The sequence below is a fragment of the Sturnus vulgaris genome, chromosome 19 (assembly GCF_052056855.1).
Source record: "Sturnus vulgaris isolate bStuVul1 chromosome 19, bStuVul1.hap1, whole genome shotgun sequence".
NCBI lineage: Eukaryota > Metazoa > Chordata > Aves > Passeriformes > Sturnidae > Sturnus > Sturnus vulgaris.
In genome coordinates, this window is record NC_142261.1 from 4,765,607 (window position 1) to 4,781,739 (window position 16,133).

Sequence of the window (16,133 nt, forward strand, 5' to 3'; positions counted from 1 at the left end):
GTGTCCGTGTCCCTGCCCGAGCCCTGCCGGTTCTGTTGCTCGTGCCGGTACCAGCCCTCCCCGTGAGTTACCGGGAGCTCTCCGCACCGCTCTGCCCGCGGCCTCATCGTTATCCCCGGTCCCCTCCCCGGTCGCCGGTGCTGCCAGTGTGCAGCGCCCGGCAGCGCTGCCGTCACTGCTATCGCTGTAATTAATCACCGCCGTCTCTAATTAGCGGCGTGGGAGCGCAGGGTAATGCCAGCCGAGGTGCCCCACCGGGAGGCAACGGGATGGCAAAGAAGTGTCCGGTGGGGAGGGACAACATCCGAGGGTTAAAAAAAAACTCCTTGAAAGTGAATTGGTCTTTGATTGACTCCAATCTCGGCTGTTAATGAGTGTCCCGGTGGATCCCACCGGCAGGGACACCTCGCAGCCCCCCGATCCCGCAGGCGTGGAGCCCGCCCTCGTTCCGTGGCTACCGGGGCACCCTGAGCCCCACAACTGAGAGGGTCCCCACGGGGGCTGCAGGGCCTCTGCCACCCCCTTCTCCCACCCTGTGTCCCAGCCCCAGCACGGAGATCCTCCTGCATGAGACCAATTCCCTGGGAAAACCCGCCTCCACCGTGTCCCACCCTGCTCCAGCGCAAGGCTGGCACATCCCGGCCGAGCAGAGCCGCGTTCATGCACCACCGACCCCCGAGCAGTTCTAATCTTCTGTTTTTTTTTTAATTTGCCTCACAAGGTAGAGTACATCCAGGGAATGTGCAATGTACAAGGAAAGTGCTGGGCAGGCGAGCGCGAGGGGAGGCGGGGGTGCCCCACGGGGCCCGGGACTCGTAGCTGCTAGCAGGCGGCACGCTCAGTCGGAGGGCGCGTCGGGGGTGACAAAGGTGCCCTTCTGGTCCCACTGCATGTCCCGGATGCGGCGGATGGACTGGATCTGGGGCTGGAAGGCAGACCACTCATTCCAGTGTCGGAAGTCTCCGGTCTCAAAGAGGTACTGGTAGCCTCTGTAGCCAGGGTACTGGTACCCGACCCAACTGCGGGAAAAGCAAACGCAGGGCACCTGAGTGCGGTCGGCCACTCCAGGCAGCAGCCACATGGCCAGCGTGAGCTCGGGGGGCTGGCAGGGCCTCCCTGAGCTGGGCATCAACCTCAGGGGGATGGGCCACACCACCCAAAACAGCCATGCCACCCAAAACAGCCACCCTACCCAAAACAGCCACCCTACCCAAAACAGCCATGCCACCAAAACAGCGATGCAGCGCTTTCTGGCTGCCTGAGAGCCCAAGGCAGTCGCCACTGCAGCCCAGCTTACGTTCCACTGGGCACCTGCACGCTGCCCACGCGGTCACAGAAGCCATAAGCCCAGAGGCTGGGCACGTCGTCCTCCTGGATTTCCATCTTGTTGCCCTTGAAGTCAGCAGACTCGTAGAGGGAGATTTTGTGGTCTTCAGCCTCCTGGGGAAGACAGAGGGAGGGCGCTGGGCAGTGTGGCTGAAGCCCTGGAGCTTTGCTGCAGTGAGGCATCGAGCAGCACAGCCCAGCCCTGGGCAGACCCCACCGGGGCTCTCTGCTCCCCAGCACTCACCATTTTGATGGGACGCATGGACATGAAGCAGTCGCTCCGGTAGCTGCTGGACCAGGTGTCCCAGCGAGGGTACTCGCCCTTCTCCAGGATGAACATCTCCCCACGCATGTTGGCCTGCTCATAGGCCACCCAGCTGGGGAGAGAGGTGGGCAAAGAGTGGGTCAGGTTCCACCCAGCAGTTCCCCTCCTGCTCAGCCAGCTTGCAGGACAGTGAAGGGGTCTCCAAAAAAGCTGTGGCCCCACCACCCTGCTTCCACCTTTTTCCTAGCCCAGCTCTGTGGCCTGTGCAGAGCCAGCGCTGATCCATGGGCTCTGGGCTGGAAGCTCGCTGGTGTGTGAGTATCCAAACCTACAGCAGGCACCAGCACTCACAGAGCTCCTCTTCCTCAGCTGGGGAGCAGCAGGACCCCTGCACAGCTGGTGACCTCACAGAGTCAGCTCAGGACTCTGTTGTCCCTCCTGCCTGAGCTGTGTAATCCTGGCACGCCTCACTGCTCCAGCGCCAGCCAGCGCTGGCACTCGTCCCACTGCCGAGCGTGGGGCTCACTCAGCTGCAATGTCACCTCTTTAGCAGAGCCATAAGTTGCTGCAGTGCTGGGAATGTCATGGGTGTGGGGCCTCAGAAGCCCCCAGCACCACCACAGTCCTGCATTTGCTGCTTCCCCTTTCCCTGCAAAACAGATCTTCCTGCATAAGCCAGCAGGGGTTTTCCTGCTGGCAGATGTGTTCAGGTACCCCAGGCTGCACAGCCTCAAGCTGACTGCTAAAGCTCAGCTTGGTTGTTTTGCTTTCATCTTTCCCTGAGCACATTTTTGGGTGCACAGTCCCAGTGATTCTCAAGAAGTTTCTAAGGACTCCAATGACACCCAGGTTCTCTGTTCTCCCAATTTTACCCTCTCTGTGCCTAGTGCAGCTTCCCAGGTATCATATCTGAGCTCCTTCTAGGCTGCTTCATCCCCCATCTGTTTCAAGAGGAGCTGGATATTCTGGGTTCCTAATAAAAAAGTCATCAGTGCTGCATGGTGTCGTTCCAGGTCACCCTCCCGGTCCCTTGGGGATGCAGTCAGGACCAGCCATGTCCTGTGCATCCTCCCCACAGTGCTACCAGCCCTCCTCATTCCTAGGCACGCTGTTTCCAGCCGGGCACAGCGTGGTGGGATGCTCTTTCAACATGGAGATCATCCGTCTGCTCAGTTATCTGCTTTGGGGATCATTTTTGTCCCTGCCTGTGTCAACTGTTCCCACGGCTTTGAGACCTGCCCAGCCCCCTTGTTGCTGCTCAGTTGCCTGGGTGCAGGCATGTGCTTGTCCCTGCCTGTCCCTGCCTGCTCCAGCCTGGTCCAAGGTTCCCACCTCATTTCACCTTGACTTCTCTAAAATCTGCAGGTCCCTTGTATTCCATGGACAGCTCCAGGTGACTGAAATGATGGACATGTTTCCTCAGCCCTTGGCTTTGCCTCTGGTGCCCTTTGCTTTGCTCGTGGATCCCTGGCATCCTTCCCACCCATCCTGGCCCTCCTGTCCTCCTCCAAGGAGATCCGGGATGCCCACTCTGCTCCTGTGCTGGCCCTGCTGCGCTCTGCCCAGGCAACATGGAAATGCTCCTGCACGTCACATTGTGCCCAGGGTTCCCCCAGGGCCGTGTCCCCACCCACCAGGAACATCCCCAGGGACACGGTCCCCTCCGTGGCTGGGGTCACTTACGGTCCAGAGGTGACAATGACACTGCGCACCCGGTCGAAGCCACGGTCAGCCAGGTTCAGGCACTCGGCAGTGAACTCCATCTGCCTGCCCTGGAAGTTCTCCTGGTCGAAGACAACGATCTGGGTGTGCAAGGAAAGGATTGGATGAGGACAGGCATGCTCAGGGAGAGCAGGCTGCTGCTGTGTGACCCCACTGCTCCACATGTCCCCCTCGGCTCTCCAAGCCTTCCTGCAGCTTCTTGGCTCTGGTGCCCGCCCAAGCTGAGCTGGGCTCTGTGCATGGGCATCCTGAGCACAGGAAGGTTCTCCCCAACAGCTGTTCCTGCTCCAAAATGGCCTCACCATGTCCCTGGTTTTGCTGCTTCCAGTGCCCACGCTGGTGGGAAGGAGCGGCTTCTCCAGGTGCTCTGTCTGCACTGTGGCGTTCTCAACCTGGCTTGGTGTCACCAGAGCCCCCACATCACTCGCCCCCCGTGCCAGCCCTGCTGCAGTGCCTCGGTGGCACATTGACCTGGCATCACTGTGGCAATTCAGTGCTGGCCCTGTTGCCTCTAGTGTCCCCTCCACCTCCCCACAGGACCCCTGCATGCAGGGGGTGACCAGAGGGAGCAGGTGACAGCAGCCAGCCCTGACACCACAACCCAGGGGAGAGCCCTTCCAAAGCCTGTGATCCCCAACAAGCTGTCCTGGCCAAGAGACCTTCAGCTGTTCCTCCTGCAGCAGCTGCCCAAATCCTGTTCCTGTTGTCAGAGGGACAGAGCAGGGATGGCATCACCCACACTTCCACTCTCCTTCCCCCTGGAACGATCTCCTGCCCAGAGCGTGTCCCTGCGCGTGGGGAGCACAGGGCTTACCCTGAAGGCTTCTGGGGAGGGCTCCTCGCCCTTGCTGTTTGCGACAGGAGCAGGGTCAAGGGATGGAGTTGGCGCAGGAGCCGCCTTCTCCTTCTCATCCGCAGCCTGGCTGGGAGCAGCGGGTTTTGTGGTCTCAGACATCGCGGTGTTGGGCTCAAGTCTGTGACAGGGCACCAGCAGCAGGTTAGAGCGAGGCATGGATGTGGGCACCCACAACCCACCCCAGGAATGGTGACATCTGGATGGGGACTCTTTATGGGGTGGGTGGGCAGGGCCAGGAGAGGAGCTGCTGGAAGGTTCTCCAGCAGGCACAGGCAGGGGTTCTGCCTTCACCAGGGGGATCACAGGAGGTCCTGGAGCATGGTCCCAGCACTGTCGAGGTGCCCAGGGATAGGGCCTCATGCTGTGCCAGGGGTGCACCTGGGAGCCGGGGGGGCACCGGGCCAGCCTGTGAGGGGTGGGAAGGGGACAGCCCTGGTCTGCTGAGGCCCTGCAGCTGGCACCCTACTGTGGCCCCGCAGGTGAGTGTCACCAGCAGCTCCCCGGGGAGTGGAGGGTGGTGGGATGCTGAGCACAGAGGTGCTCCCAGACGTGACCACCACAGCGGTGACCACGGCTTAGACCCTGAGTTTCCCTCTCCCCACCTCGGGTCCGGCTGCAGCCCGGTGCCCGGGGACTTTGTCCTCTTACCTGGGCAGCTGCTGCTTCTTGTTGGAGTGAGCGGGCTTGTGTTTCGGGGCGCCGCGAGGCCCCCACTTTATAGCCTGGCAAGGGCAGACCCCCGGGCGGGCGCACAAAGGAACTGCCAGCTCATCAGTGTCTGCGCGGCCGCCCAGTCATCACATCCTGCAAAGCGCTGGGCGAGCTGGAAGCCTCTCCCCGGCCCCGTGCCCAGCCGCTGAACCCAGCACTTTCCTTTGTGCCCCCGGCACAACAGAAGACCTGACCGTGCCACTTTGCAGCGCGCCCGGCACCCGCTGCCCCTCGTGCGGCCGCCCCGGCAGGGCATATATAGCCCTGGCACGGCCCGGCCGGCGCCGGCATCGGCACAGGAACACCTCCCCTGCCCAGAGTCCCGGCCCCGGGCCCGCGGTGACACCCCGCTCCCGTGCCGCTGCCACCACGGCAGCCCCGCCGTGCCCGGTCTGCAGCCGTGCCGGGCCCGTTTGTCCCCTCCAAACACTGAACCTCTCGCTTTGAGCATCACTCCACGCCCGCAAGCGCCGGCAGCGCTGCCCTGGAGATGCCAGAAAGCGAGACCTGAGTGTTCTAAAATGCTTCAGGAGTTAGGTTTTTCCAGAACGATGTGTAATCGAAGCTGACACTTTCTCAACCACCCGAGTGCCTGAAAATAGTTTGTTCTCCCTTGGGAACATCCCTGCTCACTGGCAGGGCTCTTCTTTGCTTTTTAGCCCATTTTCCCCGTGCTGCAGTCACCCTGGTTCTGCCACCACCACACTCATGGTTTTGGATCATTAGCTCTGTGACTGGCACAGGAGGGTCGTGGGGTGGCTGTTTGGGGATGCACTGTCACCAGTTCCTTCAGCAGCTCAGCCTCTGGTGCCACATCCCCCCCACCCCATGGCACCTCGGGGGGACTTTCTCCTGAGTCCCTCTGAGCCTCTGTTCAGCTCTTCTGCACCTCCACATCCCTGTCCAACACCCTCAGCTTCCCGTAGCATCCAGCACCAGCGGTGCCTCACCCGAGGGTGTGCGGGCAGAGGGCTCAGAGCCCCATGTGCTGCCCTCCTCTTTTGTTCCTCTCATGTGTCACCCAGCAGCGGTGGGATCCAGCTGCACCCTCTGGGCTATTGCGCAAAATCCCGAACAAAAAGAATGTATTGGTGCCTTCTTTTCCCGAGGTTTTTCAGGAGGTGTGCTGTGCCCGTGACATGGCTGGGTGCGGGGTCTGCTGCCCCGTTACCCTGGGCACTGGCCCAGTCTGGTTCTCACCTTGATGCTGGGCACTGTTTTATGATTCACGATTTCAATTTGCCCTGGTTTCCATGGTTTTTATCCAGATTTCTAATTTAACCTGCCCTCTCTTCCTCCCAGAGCCAGCGTGGGTGTTCTCCCTGTGCTGCCTCCCCTGTGCCTCCTGGACATTAATCAGCAGGTCTCACCACCCTCTGCTCCTGACTCTGCTTCCCCTCCCAACCCTCAGCACCTTTGAACCTGGGCATTGGAAAACCAGCTGGGAGGGGCTGAGCTTTGCTCCTGATGGCTGCTTTGCTCATTACTGAGCACTCCTCATCCTCGTGAGCTTCACTGAGCCAGTACTGTGGCAGGGCTGGCAGCAGGGATCAATCCTTGGCCATTCCTGAGCCCCCCCCAGACACGAAATCTCTGCCCTGCCGTGGACCCTGTGCCCTGTAAAGCCCCTCACCGCACCATCCCTCCCCGGCATGGGTGAAGCCTGTGGGATGCACAGTTCCAGCACAGCAAAGAGCTGCCCCAGGAGCAGATAGTCAGAGCTGGAACAGCGTGGCCTCAGAGGGCACGGGCACGAGGGTTTGCTCTGCCCTGGTGAGTCCTGCTGCCCACAGATCTCCTGCTGAGGCATCCCTGCCTGGCACTGAGTGGCACCGTGGGGACACAGCTCAGGCTCCAGTGGCCATGTCCCACCGCCAGGACACAGAGTGGACAGCGAGCGGGTGGTGGTCACTGTGCTGGTGGCCAGCGCGAGCTGAGTTGAGCTCAGGCCACAGTGAGAGGCCAGGAACAAATTGTGCCCGTGCCAAGAGGGCTTTTGCTGGGGTTGCAGGTGGCAGGGACAGCCCGTGCAGCCCTGCTGTGCCCTGGGGCAGCCGGTTATGCTGAGCCTCCCCAGCTGTCCTGCTCTGCCTCCCCCAGGGTGCCCGGGGCTCACAGAGCTGCTGCAGCTGCATGAGGGGAACTCTGGCTCAGCCTCCTGGCAGTTTTCTGGCGAATTCTGTCCCTAAACACAGCATTCCCTGGGAACAGGGTTTTCCCATTGGGCTCAAGAGCCTTCATTGCCTGCTGGCTGGGTGGGTGCCTCTGCCTGGCCTTTGGAGCCCTGGTACCACCCTGGGATGCTCTGTGGGGTGCGTGGGTCACTGTGAGCAAAGCTGGAAGGTGTTTAAGTCTCCAAAATGTGGTGGCAGCAGAGTCTTTCCAGCCCACAGGGACAGGAGTTCTTCCCAAGTCATGACCTGCACGTCCAGTTCCTCCCATGCCTTTGCAAACCCCCACCACCACTTTCCATGCCCCTGGTCCCCACTTCTTAAGGTGCCCCTGGCTGTTGTGTAACCTGCAACGAGCTGCCCCAGATTTCGGGGAGCGCTGCTCTGCTCTTGCAGGGAGAGCAAGTGGGGACGTGTCCTTCCTCCCACTTCCCAGAAACTGATGAGGAAACCTCCCCGTGCCCCCAGTGCAGGCAGTGCTGCCAGAGCTGGGACACGGCCCCAGCCCAGCCCCACGCCAGGGAGGACACATGGCAGGAGTGTTGGCAGAGCCTGGGGGTGATGCCCCGGCTCTGGAGCTGTAGGGTGGGGGTCAGAGCCTGTGCCCGGTGGGCCAGCTCGACGTCCCGGCTCATCAGCGTCTCTGACACGGCGCCTTTGTTCTGCGCGGTCCCTCCTCCCCGCCATGTGCTGAGTTAGGGGTTTCAGTAATGCTCCCCTGGGTTCTGTCTCTATCTGGAGGCTATAAAAACCCAGTGGGAGGCTGCAGGACATGTCACCTCCCTGGGCACCAGGGCCTCACCCCAGGTAAGAGCTGGAGCCTGGGGCAGCTGCCCCATGCCCATGGCTGGGGCCTGAGAGTGAGCAGCCGTGGGAACAGGTGGAGGAGCATCCAAGATCCAGGGCCAGAGCTCTCCTCTGCACCGGGAGCTATGGTGGGGGTTTGGGATCGGGGGATCGGGGGCTGTCCCTGCCTGTGGCAGTGTCAGGGTGTTTGATGCTCAGTGTGGGCACGCAGCCGCCTCCGCAGCGCTCCCGGCTCAGCACTGCCCCGCCAGCACCGGCTGTCAGCACCGGGGCTTTGGCTCAGGGAGCTGCCAGTGGGAGGAGGAGTTTCCCTGGGCACGGGCAGGGATGTCTGCCAGGGCCAGGTGCCCACTGGGCCAGGTGCCCGCTGCTCTACATGGCCCTGATGGCAGCTCCAGCCAGGCAGGGAGAGCCACAGAGCTCTTCATCTGCTCCAGCATGGAGCAAACCCCTTGTTGTCCCCCACACTGCTGCTGAAGGGATGTGCGTGGGCTCCTGAGGTCATTTTCATGCGGGCAGAGAGGCAGCTTTAACTCTCCCCTTCCCCTGTGCTCTGACAGGGCCACCATGACCCACCGCTGCAAGAAATCCTCTGGTCTCTGGAAGGTAGGGGAGCTTGGGCAGGAGCAGCACCATGCCCTGTGAACGCCCAGGAATGGGGCTGCAATATCTGCTCGGGGCCTCGACACCCCCAGAGCCCTCTGACTCCCTCTATTCCCCCCAGATCGTGGTGTGGGATGAGCCTTTCTTCCAGGGCAAGAAGCACGAGTTCACCACTGACTGCTACAGCACCCTGGAGCACGGCTTCAGCACCGTCCGCTCCTGCAAGATCGAGAGCGGGGCGTGAGTGGGGGTCCCGGGGCACTGCCACCCCACGGTGCTGCGGGACCCCACAGATAGCAGGGGGGTTGGAGGATGGAGGCCTCCAGTGCCTTTTGCTGTCCGAGCTGCCTCCTCTGGGCCCTGCCCGGCTGTGAGTTGAGTGGGGCGGTGGGCACACCGGGGGTCTCACCCCTCCCGCCCCGGCAGGTGGGCAGGCTTCGAGCACTGCGGCTTCCAGGGGCAGCAGTTCGTGCTGGAGCGTGGCGAGTACCCGTGCTGGGAGGCGTGGAGCGGCAGCAATGCCTACCACGTGGAGAGGATGTGCTCCTTCCGCCCCATCGCCTGCGCCGTGAGTGCCCCCGCCCCGGCTCGCCCCGCGGAGCCCACCGCTGGCCACGGACAGGGTGGCAGCGCCAAAGCCGTGCCCGTCTCGGCCGCAGGACCACGGACGGAGCAGGTTGATGCTCTTTGAGCAGGATAACTTCCAGGGCAAGCGGGCAGAGATGAACGACGATTGCCCCTCGCTGCCCGCCCTGGGCTGGGGCAGCAGCACCGTGGGCTCCTTCCTTGTCCTCTCCGGAGCGTGAGTACCCGGGGCTTGCAGCCTGCCGGGACCACCGGGGCACGCAGCAGAGCCGAGGATGCTCTGGCAGCTGCCGGGACCCTCCCCCTGCCCGGGGCTCCGCGGTGCCGCCAGCCCCGAGCCACCGCCGCTCTCTGCTCTGTCGCAGGTGGGTCTGCTCGCAGTACCCGGGGTACCGGGGCTTCCAGTACCTCCTGGAGAGCGACAGCCCTGCGGGCGAGTACAAGCACGTGCGGGAGTGGGGGTCCCACGCGCAGACGGGCCAGGTCCAGTCCATCCGCAGGGTCCAGCAGTGACCGCGGTGCCGCAGCACCGTCCGTCTGTCCCGCGGGGCGGCGGGGACAAAGCTCAATAAAGGCTCAATTGTCCAAGGCGGCGCTGGAAGTTGGGGATGAGGGACATGGGGATGCGTGGCCGGGAGTGATGCCACTCTCGGGGGCAGAGCGGCGCTCTGCAGGGGTAGGGATGAGATGGAGGGGAATTTTTCTGCCTGGATGCAGTTGCAGGGGCTCTGCAGGACCCCCATATCCCCACTACCCCACAGCACCTGCCAGGGGCTGAAAGGAGCTGCAAGATCAAGCAAGTGCCCACCTCTCCCTGCATCCGTGCACACCCTGTACCCATCCCAGCACTCTCACACACCTGTACACACCCCTTCGCCTATCCCGGCACCCATTCCTCACTCCCGCACACACTCGTGCAGCCAAAGCTGGAAATGCAGCAGGGAAAGGCTGGTCTGGAAAAATTCCTCATTTCAGAAGAGCTCTGGAGAAAAGTTTTGATGTGTTGAAAATGTCCCATCCATGACATTTGCAGCAGCAAGGCCACCAGTGGAGGAAATGCTGCCCAGCAAGGGATTCTCTCCGCAGGAAATCACAATTAAAAAGGCGAAATAGAAGAAGAAACAAAGTGTTTTGCGATGGGCTGAGTGAAACCCTCCTGCGCCCCAGGGTAAACCCGACCGGGGCCAGAGAGATCCGAGGAGCAGAGCTTCCCGTCACCTCCACAGCCACAGCTGGGCTAGACCCCCATCCTGGGCATCCCCCTGTCCCTGCGCAGCTCCAGAGCCCTGGGGGGACGCAGGGTCCGGGAGCGGGGCCAGCACATGGCCAGGCACGGTGGGCAGCTGGCGGCGAGACCAAGAGCCCCCGGGGACCTGGCGGGGACTTGGAGAGAACAATGCGGGAGCCCAGCAGCTGCTCAGCGCTGCGGAGGGGCTGTCACAAGCCCCGGACGGGAGGGGAGCTGTTCCCGTCATAGAGGGTTGTCCCCGGACTGGGCTGTGTCCCCAAGCCGGGCTGGTTTGTCTGCCATCGGTCCCCACCGAGCCCGGCCGCATCCTGCCCACCGTGTCCTCAGGGGTGTGCCCGACAGCCCCTGCCCAGCACCCCTTGTCCCGTGTCCCCTGGGTCACACCCATGGCTGTGGGGTGCCTGTGACGATGTCCTGGCAGGGAGTGACAGTGGCTTTTGCAGCGGCTGCCGTGGCAAAGCGGGAGCGGTGCGGGGAGCGATGCGGGAGCGGTGCTGGGAATGATGCGGGAGCGGTGCGGGAGCGGTGCTGGGAATGATGCGGGAGCGGTGCGGGAGCGGTGCTGGGAATGATGCGGGAGCGGTGCGAGGAAAAGGTGACTCGGCCGCATTTCCAGCATTAAAATTTAATGCGAGTTGCAGCATCCTCCTGCGCCGAAGGTAGGGCCGGGGGGGCCGGGGGCTGCTGGAGGAGGAGTTTGCTTGGCCGCCTCTTCCTCAGGGATGCTCTCGGAAAGCTCCAGCACAAAGGAGCGGCGCGGCGGGCAGGAGCGATCGGAACCGGCGCCCCCCCAGCCCCAGCCCGGCCCCCCGGGAGCAGGTAAAGCACCGCGGACATGGCTCCGCTCGCTGCGGACGGGGATGGGACGCCGGTGGGGTCTGGGGAGCCCGGGGGCCACCCCCACCTCCGGGCCGGAGCGGGGGGCGATGTCACCCCGGAACTCGGGGGTGCTGCGGGCATCGCTCCGGGAGGTGCGGAGCCGGGGGACGCGGCTGCTGCCTCCTCTCCTCGCCCAAAAATTACCCCGCTTCTCGATATATTATTCCCTGGTTATAAATAATCCCACGAGAGACCCCCGCCTTCGGCACGCGACCACCCTCCTTCCCTGGGAGTGCCAGGCCGGGGCTGCCCGGGCCCCCTCCCTTTGTTAGGGCAGGAGCAGCCGCGCATCCCGGCCATATCCCGGCCCGGAGGGCGATCCCGGTCCGGAGGCAGCACTGGACATCCTGCCCACACCCCCCCCCGACACCGCTTGCAGCCCCCGGCCCAAACCAGAACTAACTCCTGCGCCGCTTGTTTGTATTTTTTTTTCCAGAATCCTCATCAAGAATAGGGCTTCTGTCAGGTAAATGGATTCTTGCCTGATTTTCAAAATGCTGTTTTATTGCATTGTCTCGAAGCCCCCATTTTCTCCTAAAGCTGATGATCATAGGCAGGGGTTAGAGGCGAGGCTGGGGCCAGCAGCCCCAGGGCACAGCACAGCCCTTCCTTCCCCTCAGAGTTAACCTGGCAGATGCTCTTCTTGAGGAGCCATTTTCTCTCCCTCATTGTCTCGCAGTCTTTTGTGTGTGCGGGTAGGTCCTGCCTGGCGAGCCAGGGGGAGCCCAGAAATAATCAGATTTTCAGGCGTTGTGGGTTTGTAAGGAGCGTTTCACACCCTCACACCCCCTTTCTGCCGGGCTGCCCAGCCCCAGAGCTGCACACAAAGGCAGCAGCGCTGGCACCACTGCAGCAGCACCGAGCCTGGGCTGTGCCACAGCCTGGGCTCTGCTGCATGGCAGCGAGGGTCGGGCAGCGCTGCCAGGGCACAGGGCTGGGGTGTCTGCCCACCCCGCTGGGATGTGATCGGGGTGCCCGGGTGCCACATCCCAGAGATCATCCCTCTGGCACCTCTCCAGATCTCTCCAGTGCTGTGCCTGCTGTGCCCTCATCTTCCTGCCTGCAGCGGAGCTTGTGCTCCTCTCCCTCCCTCCTCACTCGAGGAAGGGGTTTAGTGTCCATTTAATTCCGGAGTCCAGCTCCCCAGGGCCACTCTATGTGCCACCCACGCGTGTGGCAGAGGCAGCTCAAGCTCACGCCCAAGAAGAGTGTTTGGGTGAGTCCTGTCTGCACAAAATTGCTTTTCCCTCCCTGTCCCCTGGGATGTGCTTCATTCCCAGGCCAGAGAGGCCTTCCTGCTGCCATCACGTCCCTCCTGCCCCACCACAGGCACCTCCCGCTCGGCTCCAGGCAGGGGACCCATTTGCCAGATGCTCATTCCCGCTGCTCGCCCCCACCGCAGCTGGGTTGCAAATGCCGCCTGGACGTGCTGTCCCCAGGGGAGGGACTGTCCTGCCGTCAGTGCGGTGACAATGAGCCGTGGGAAGCAGGAGCGGCTCCGCAGCTGAACCGCAGAGTCATCACGGCCCCGCTGCCCCGGGACCCGCTGCCGCCCTGGTTTGCCCAGGGGAGCAGGGCAGGGCAGGGCAGGAGCAGGGCAGGAGCAGGGCAGGCCACAGGCCGGGCTGGATGCTGGCACCGGCCACGTGTCCCCAAATCCCCGAGGAGATGGAGCTGCACTGCAGTGTGGCTGTGATCGCCAGTAGCCCCAGTTTAACCAGTGCCTGCGGAACTGCAGGGTCCCAGTGACTCAGCTTTACCACACAGCAGGGGCAGGGGCAGAGGTGACAGCAGAAATGGCAGTGACAGAGGCAATCAGTCCTGCCTCCAGTGTGAGGACAGGTAGGGAGAGTTTGGGGCATTGCCACCATTTCTGGTGTGGTGGTTTTGATGCCCCCCTGTGTGCCTGGCTCAGCTCCTCCATTCTGCAAGGGGACAGGGACAGGAAGGTCCGTGCCCAACCCTCCTGTGCCAGTCTCCTACCAGCTCGGCTGGGCTGTGCCTGAGGACGGTGCCCTGTTTCTCTCCCTTGCTGCGTTGGTTGTTTCTTTTGCAGCTGCTAATGACTGACCTGAGGTCTGTTCACACAGTCCCCTCGCTGCCTCTACAGCACAGAGCCACGAGGAACAGGGGACATTGCACAGCACTCCTGTAGCTGGTGACCACAGGTAGGACTCTGGGGAAGGGACACAGCTAATGCCAGTCCCATGCTCTTCCACCCCTCGTGAGCAGGGAGGGTGCTGGGCAGTCGGGACCAGCCTTCCTCTTCAGGGCCCCATGTCCTGGAGGGTTCTTCCCAGGCCCCAGTGAGGTGCAGGGGTTCACACCATCCCCAGGGCCACCTGCATGAGAGGACGTGTCACCCACGTGTGCCCAGCAGTGGGGAGGGGGCGGCTGCCACAGCCCAGGGTCTCACAGCATCTCTGCTCCTCAGTGCCACCACCCCAGGGGCACGGCCCCAGCTCCTGCCTGGCCAGACTGACCATATCGAGGAGGGAGCCGGGCTCAGGAGTTATCATCAGGACCACCACATGATGCCAGAGCCAGGCTGGCCCCAGCAGAGCACCCTGGTACCCACTGCCATGGCGTGGAGCCACGAGCCCGGCCACTGCGGGGGACACAGCCCAGGAGACTGCGGTGGTGACACCTGAGGACACGGGGCACACAGTTTCCCTGCAAGGTGCTGGGGTGTCCTTGCCTCCCGCTGCTCCCCGCCAGGCCTGTCCCCTTCCCTGAGCACAGTGTAGGAGGAGGGAGAAGGAAAAGGGAGTGGAGGCAGAGCTGTGCCAGCTCCTCATGGTGACACCATGGCCAGAGCCCAAAGTGACCCTATCCCCACCCATCCTGCCCTTCCTTCTCTTGGTGGAGTCCTGGTGTTTTCTGCTCTGGAGGTGCCATGTCTTGGCAGGACCCTGTCTCTGCTCCCCTTGGAGAAACACTCAGTTTGTGGAGCATCCCAGAGACGAACATGGGCAGTGAATCCTCCTGTGGCCTCTGCAGTGGCCCCGTGAGCTGTCCCCATGTCCTCACCAAGCAGCCACTCAGGCCCACGGCCCCACACAGGCAGAAGGGCAGGGGGGGCAGTGGGCTGGGGGCTGAGGGCAGACACAGCTCATGGCAGGTGTCACAACCTTGAAGTCCAAACTAGAGGAGCTCATGCTGTGGGAGGCGGTGACCCAAAGGACACGGGGCAGAGACTTTTCTGGGTGCCCCATCCCAGCCCTGTATTTTGGGGCACAGTGTACCTGCAGCCCTTGGAGCACTGCTCAGCCCCATGGAGAGGCAGCTTCCAGTGGGGAGGTATGTGAGCTGTGGGCCACATTTCCTCTGCTCCATGGCGGTTTTCCCTGCTGGACCTCCTCCTTCCTGCAGGTGCAGTGGGATCTTGGTGCAGACCTGGAGCAGCTGTCGTGGTCTCTGCTGGAGCCTTACCCCAGACACTGCCAGTGATTCTTTCACCCTCTCCTTCTCTGTTTCTTCCAGCTCCTTTAGAGTCCTTTAGGCAGTGCTGGGACTGTGTCCTCCATGCATCCTGTCTCTCACCTTTCCTGGGGATGGGAAGTACATATTGTGATGGGACACTCACTGCTGGGGCCTTTGGTACCTCTCTGGCAGGGATCAGAGGGGCAGATGCCTGCTGAGCATTTCATTCAGAGACAGGTCCTGTTTCACCAGCTAAACCCTCCACTAACACCTTCCCAAGTGTCAAAGCCCAAAAACGCCTCCTGCTCTTGTGAGCCAGAGCCCTGCTGCTGACAGGCCTGGCTCTGCATGCTGCCAATATTAACCTACTAACCTGCTGGGACCCCTGTGCCCTCCCTGGGGCTGGCACGGCCCCTGGCACATGGACTAACCCACTAACCAGTCCAGAGCATGCCCTACTAACCCACAGCAGCCCTGCCTCGCACCCACTAACCACGGCAGCAGAGCTGCCTTTAAAGGGGAACAGAAAAGCTGGAAAAGGGGTTTGGAAATGCCAGGTGTTGGTGCCAGGCTGCACAGGCAGGGACAGGCAGGGACAGCCCTGGCTGAGGGCAGGAGAGATAATTTGGCTGCCCAAGTCCCGGGCAGGAGAGGGGACCAGCATCCCCAAATCTGGGCAGCAGAGGGGACCAGCATCCCCAATCCTGGGCAGCCCTCGGCACCACGAGGAGAGGGTTTCTCCCCACACGCCCTGCCCAGCTCTGCCTGTGGAGCCTGTTGCTGACTAGGAGCCTAAAACGGTTTTATCAGCAGAAGCTTTTCAGTTCCTTTTTAAGCCAGTAGATCTCTGTTACTAACACATTCCTGAACTGAATTAAACAAACTAACCATTGCTGCTTTTCTCTTCATTTCTCTTCCAGTGTGTGTGTCCTCTAAGGCAGACCAGTGCCCTGCTTCGTTACTAACCTGTACTTCTGTTCCTACTGTACTAATCCTCCCTGACTGTTTCACTCTTGCTACTAACAATTCTCTTTGCACTTTGCCTCTCGGGTGCTGTTTGCCATGACAAGTGACGGTGGCTCCTCCTGGACTTACTCACCTGCAGCACCCGATTTTCCGTGCTGCTGAGCATCCCTGGCTCCCATTTGGTACCATGGGAAAGAAGATGCTTAGGCTGGGGCACTTGGAATATTTCCTTCTTGGCCCTTTTTCCAACAAATTTCACGTGGCACAATGAGGAAAAGAGGCTGAGTGGCAATAGGACAGTACAAACCCATTAATAATGACCAGTAATGGCTGTAGAGGCCCAGCAAACCCAGTTTGCAAAGAGATTTAGCCACAGAGTGAAGCTTTTGCCATGAGCCTGAGCTTGGGGCTCTCCTGAGGCCCTGGGTCACCTGTCATGGGGAATGTTCTCGTGCTGCTCCCAGCATTGGTGCTCCTGGGCTCCTCTCTTCACCCCCTTTGTCTCTCCACAGTTTATCTTGTGCCTGGTGCATGTGGAAGCCTCTGCTGGCAGCGTGGCCCTGACTAACT

The 16,133-nt window shown here is 61.8% G+C and overlaps 2 protein-coding genes and 1 long non-coding RNA gene across 4 annotated transcripts; 2 read left to right on the forward strand and 1 right to left on the reverse strand.

The window, feature by feature from the left end:
* Window positions 1-838: 838 nt before the first annotated feature.
* Window positions 839-4,268, reverse strand: CRYBB1 (crystallin beta B1). Of its 2 annotated transcripts, none has more exons than XM_014874869.2 (5): window positions 4,128-4,268; window positions 3,275-3,393; window positions 1,571-1,703; window positions 1,298-1,440; window positions 839-1,019 (listed from the first exon to the last, which is right to left on the reverse strand). In XM_014874869.2, exons 1-5 carry the CDS (start codon window positions 4,266-4,268, stop codon window positions 839-841), a joined length of 717 nt encoding a protein of 238 aa, XP_014730355.1. The 2 variants fall into 2 exon arrangements, with proteins under 2 accessions (XP_014730355.1, XP_088032014.1); XM_088175888.1 differs by having other exon boundaries at window positions 1,298-1,495; window positions 1,539-1,703.
* Window positions 4,269-8,416: 4,148 nt separating this feature from the next.
* CRYBA4 (crystallin beta A4) lies at window positions 8,417-9,559 on the forward strand. The gene is made up of 5 exons (XM_014874872.2): window positions 8,417-8,464; window positions 8,583-8,701; window positions 8,888-9,029; window positions 9,121-9,263; window positions 9,412-9,559. The coding sequence occupies exons 1-5, from the start codon at window positions 8,426-8,428 to the stop codon at window positions 9,557-9,559; spliced, it is 591 nt and encodes a 196-aa protein (XP_014730358.2). The 5' UTR covers window positions 8,417-8,425.
* Window positions 9,560-13,201: 3,642 nt separating this feature from the next.
* On the forward strand, window positions 13,202-15,489 carry LOC148221631 (uncharacterized). Its single transcript, XR_015807686.1, has 2 exons — window positions 13,202-13,342; window positions 13,609-15,489. It is a non-coding gene; the product is annotated as an uncharacterized LOC148221631 (long non-coding RNA).
* The last annotated feature ends 644 nt before the right edge of the window (window positions 15,490-16,133 follow it).

What these genes read in the sequence shown, in the direction of transcription:
- CRYBB1 (XM_088175888.1), bottom strand. Translation starts at nt 4,268, where the DNA reads ATGTCTGAGACCACAAAACCCGCTGCTCCCAGCCAGGCTGCGGATGAG. An exon ending in GTCATTGTCACCTCTGGACC is followed by an intron (nt 1,704 to 3,274) that starts GTAAGTGACCCC and finishes CTCTCTCCCCAG; the next exon opens with CTGGGTGGCCTATGAGCAGG. An exon ending in GAGCAGAGAGCCCCGGTGGG is followed by an intron (nt 1,496 to 1,538) that starts GTCTGCCCAGGG and finishes GCCTCACTGCAG; the next exon opens with CAAAGCTCCAGGGCTTCAGC.
- CRYBA4 (XM_014874872.2), top strand. Translation starts at nt 8,426, where the DNA reads ATGACCCACCGCTGCAAGAAATCCTCTGGTCTCTGGAAG. An exon ending in AATCCTCTGGTCTCTGGAAG is followed by an intron (nt 8,465 to 8,582) that starts GTAGGGGAGCTT and finishes TATTCCCCCCAG; the next exon opens with ATCGTGGTGTGGGATGAGCC. An exon ending in TTCCTTGTCCTCTCCGGAGC is followed by an intron (nt 9,264 to 9,411) that starts GTGAGTACCCGG and finishes GCTCTGTCGCAG; the next exon opens with GTGGGTCTGCTCGCAGTACC.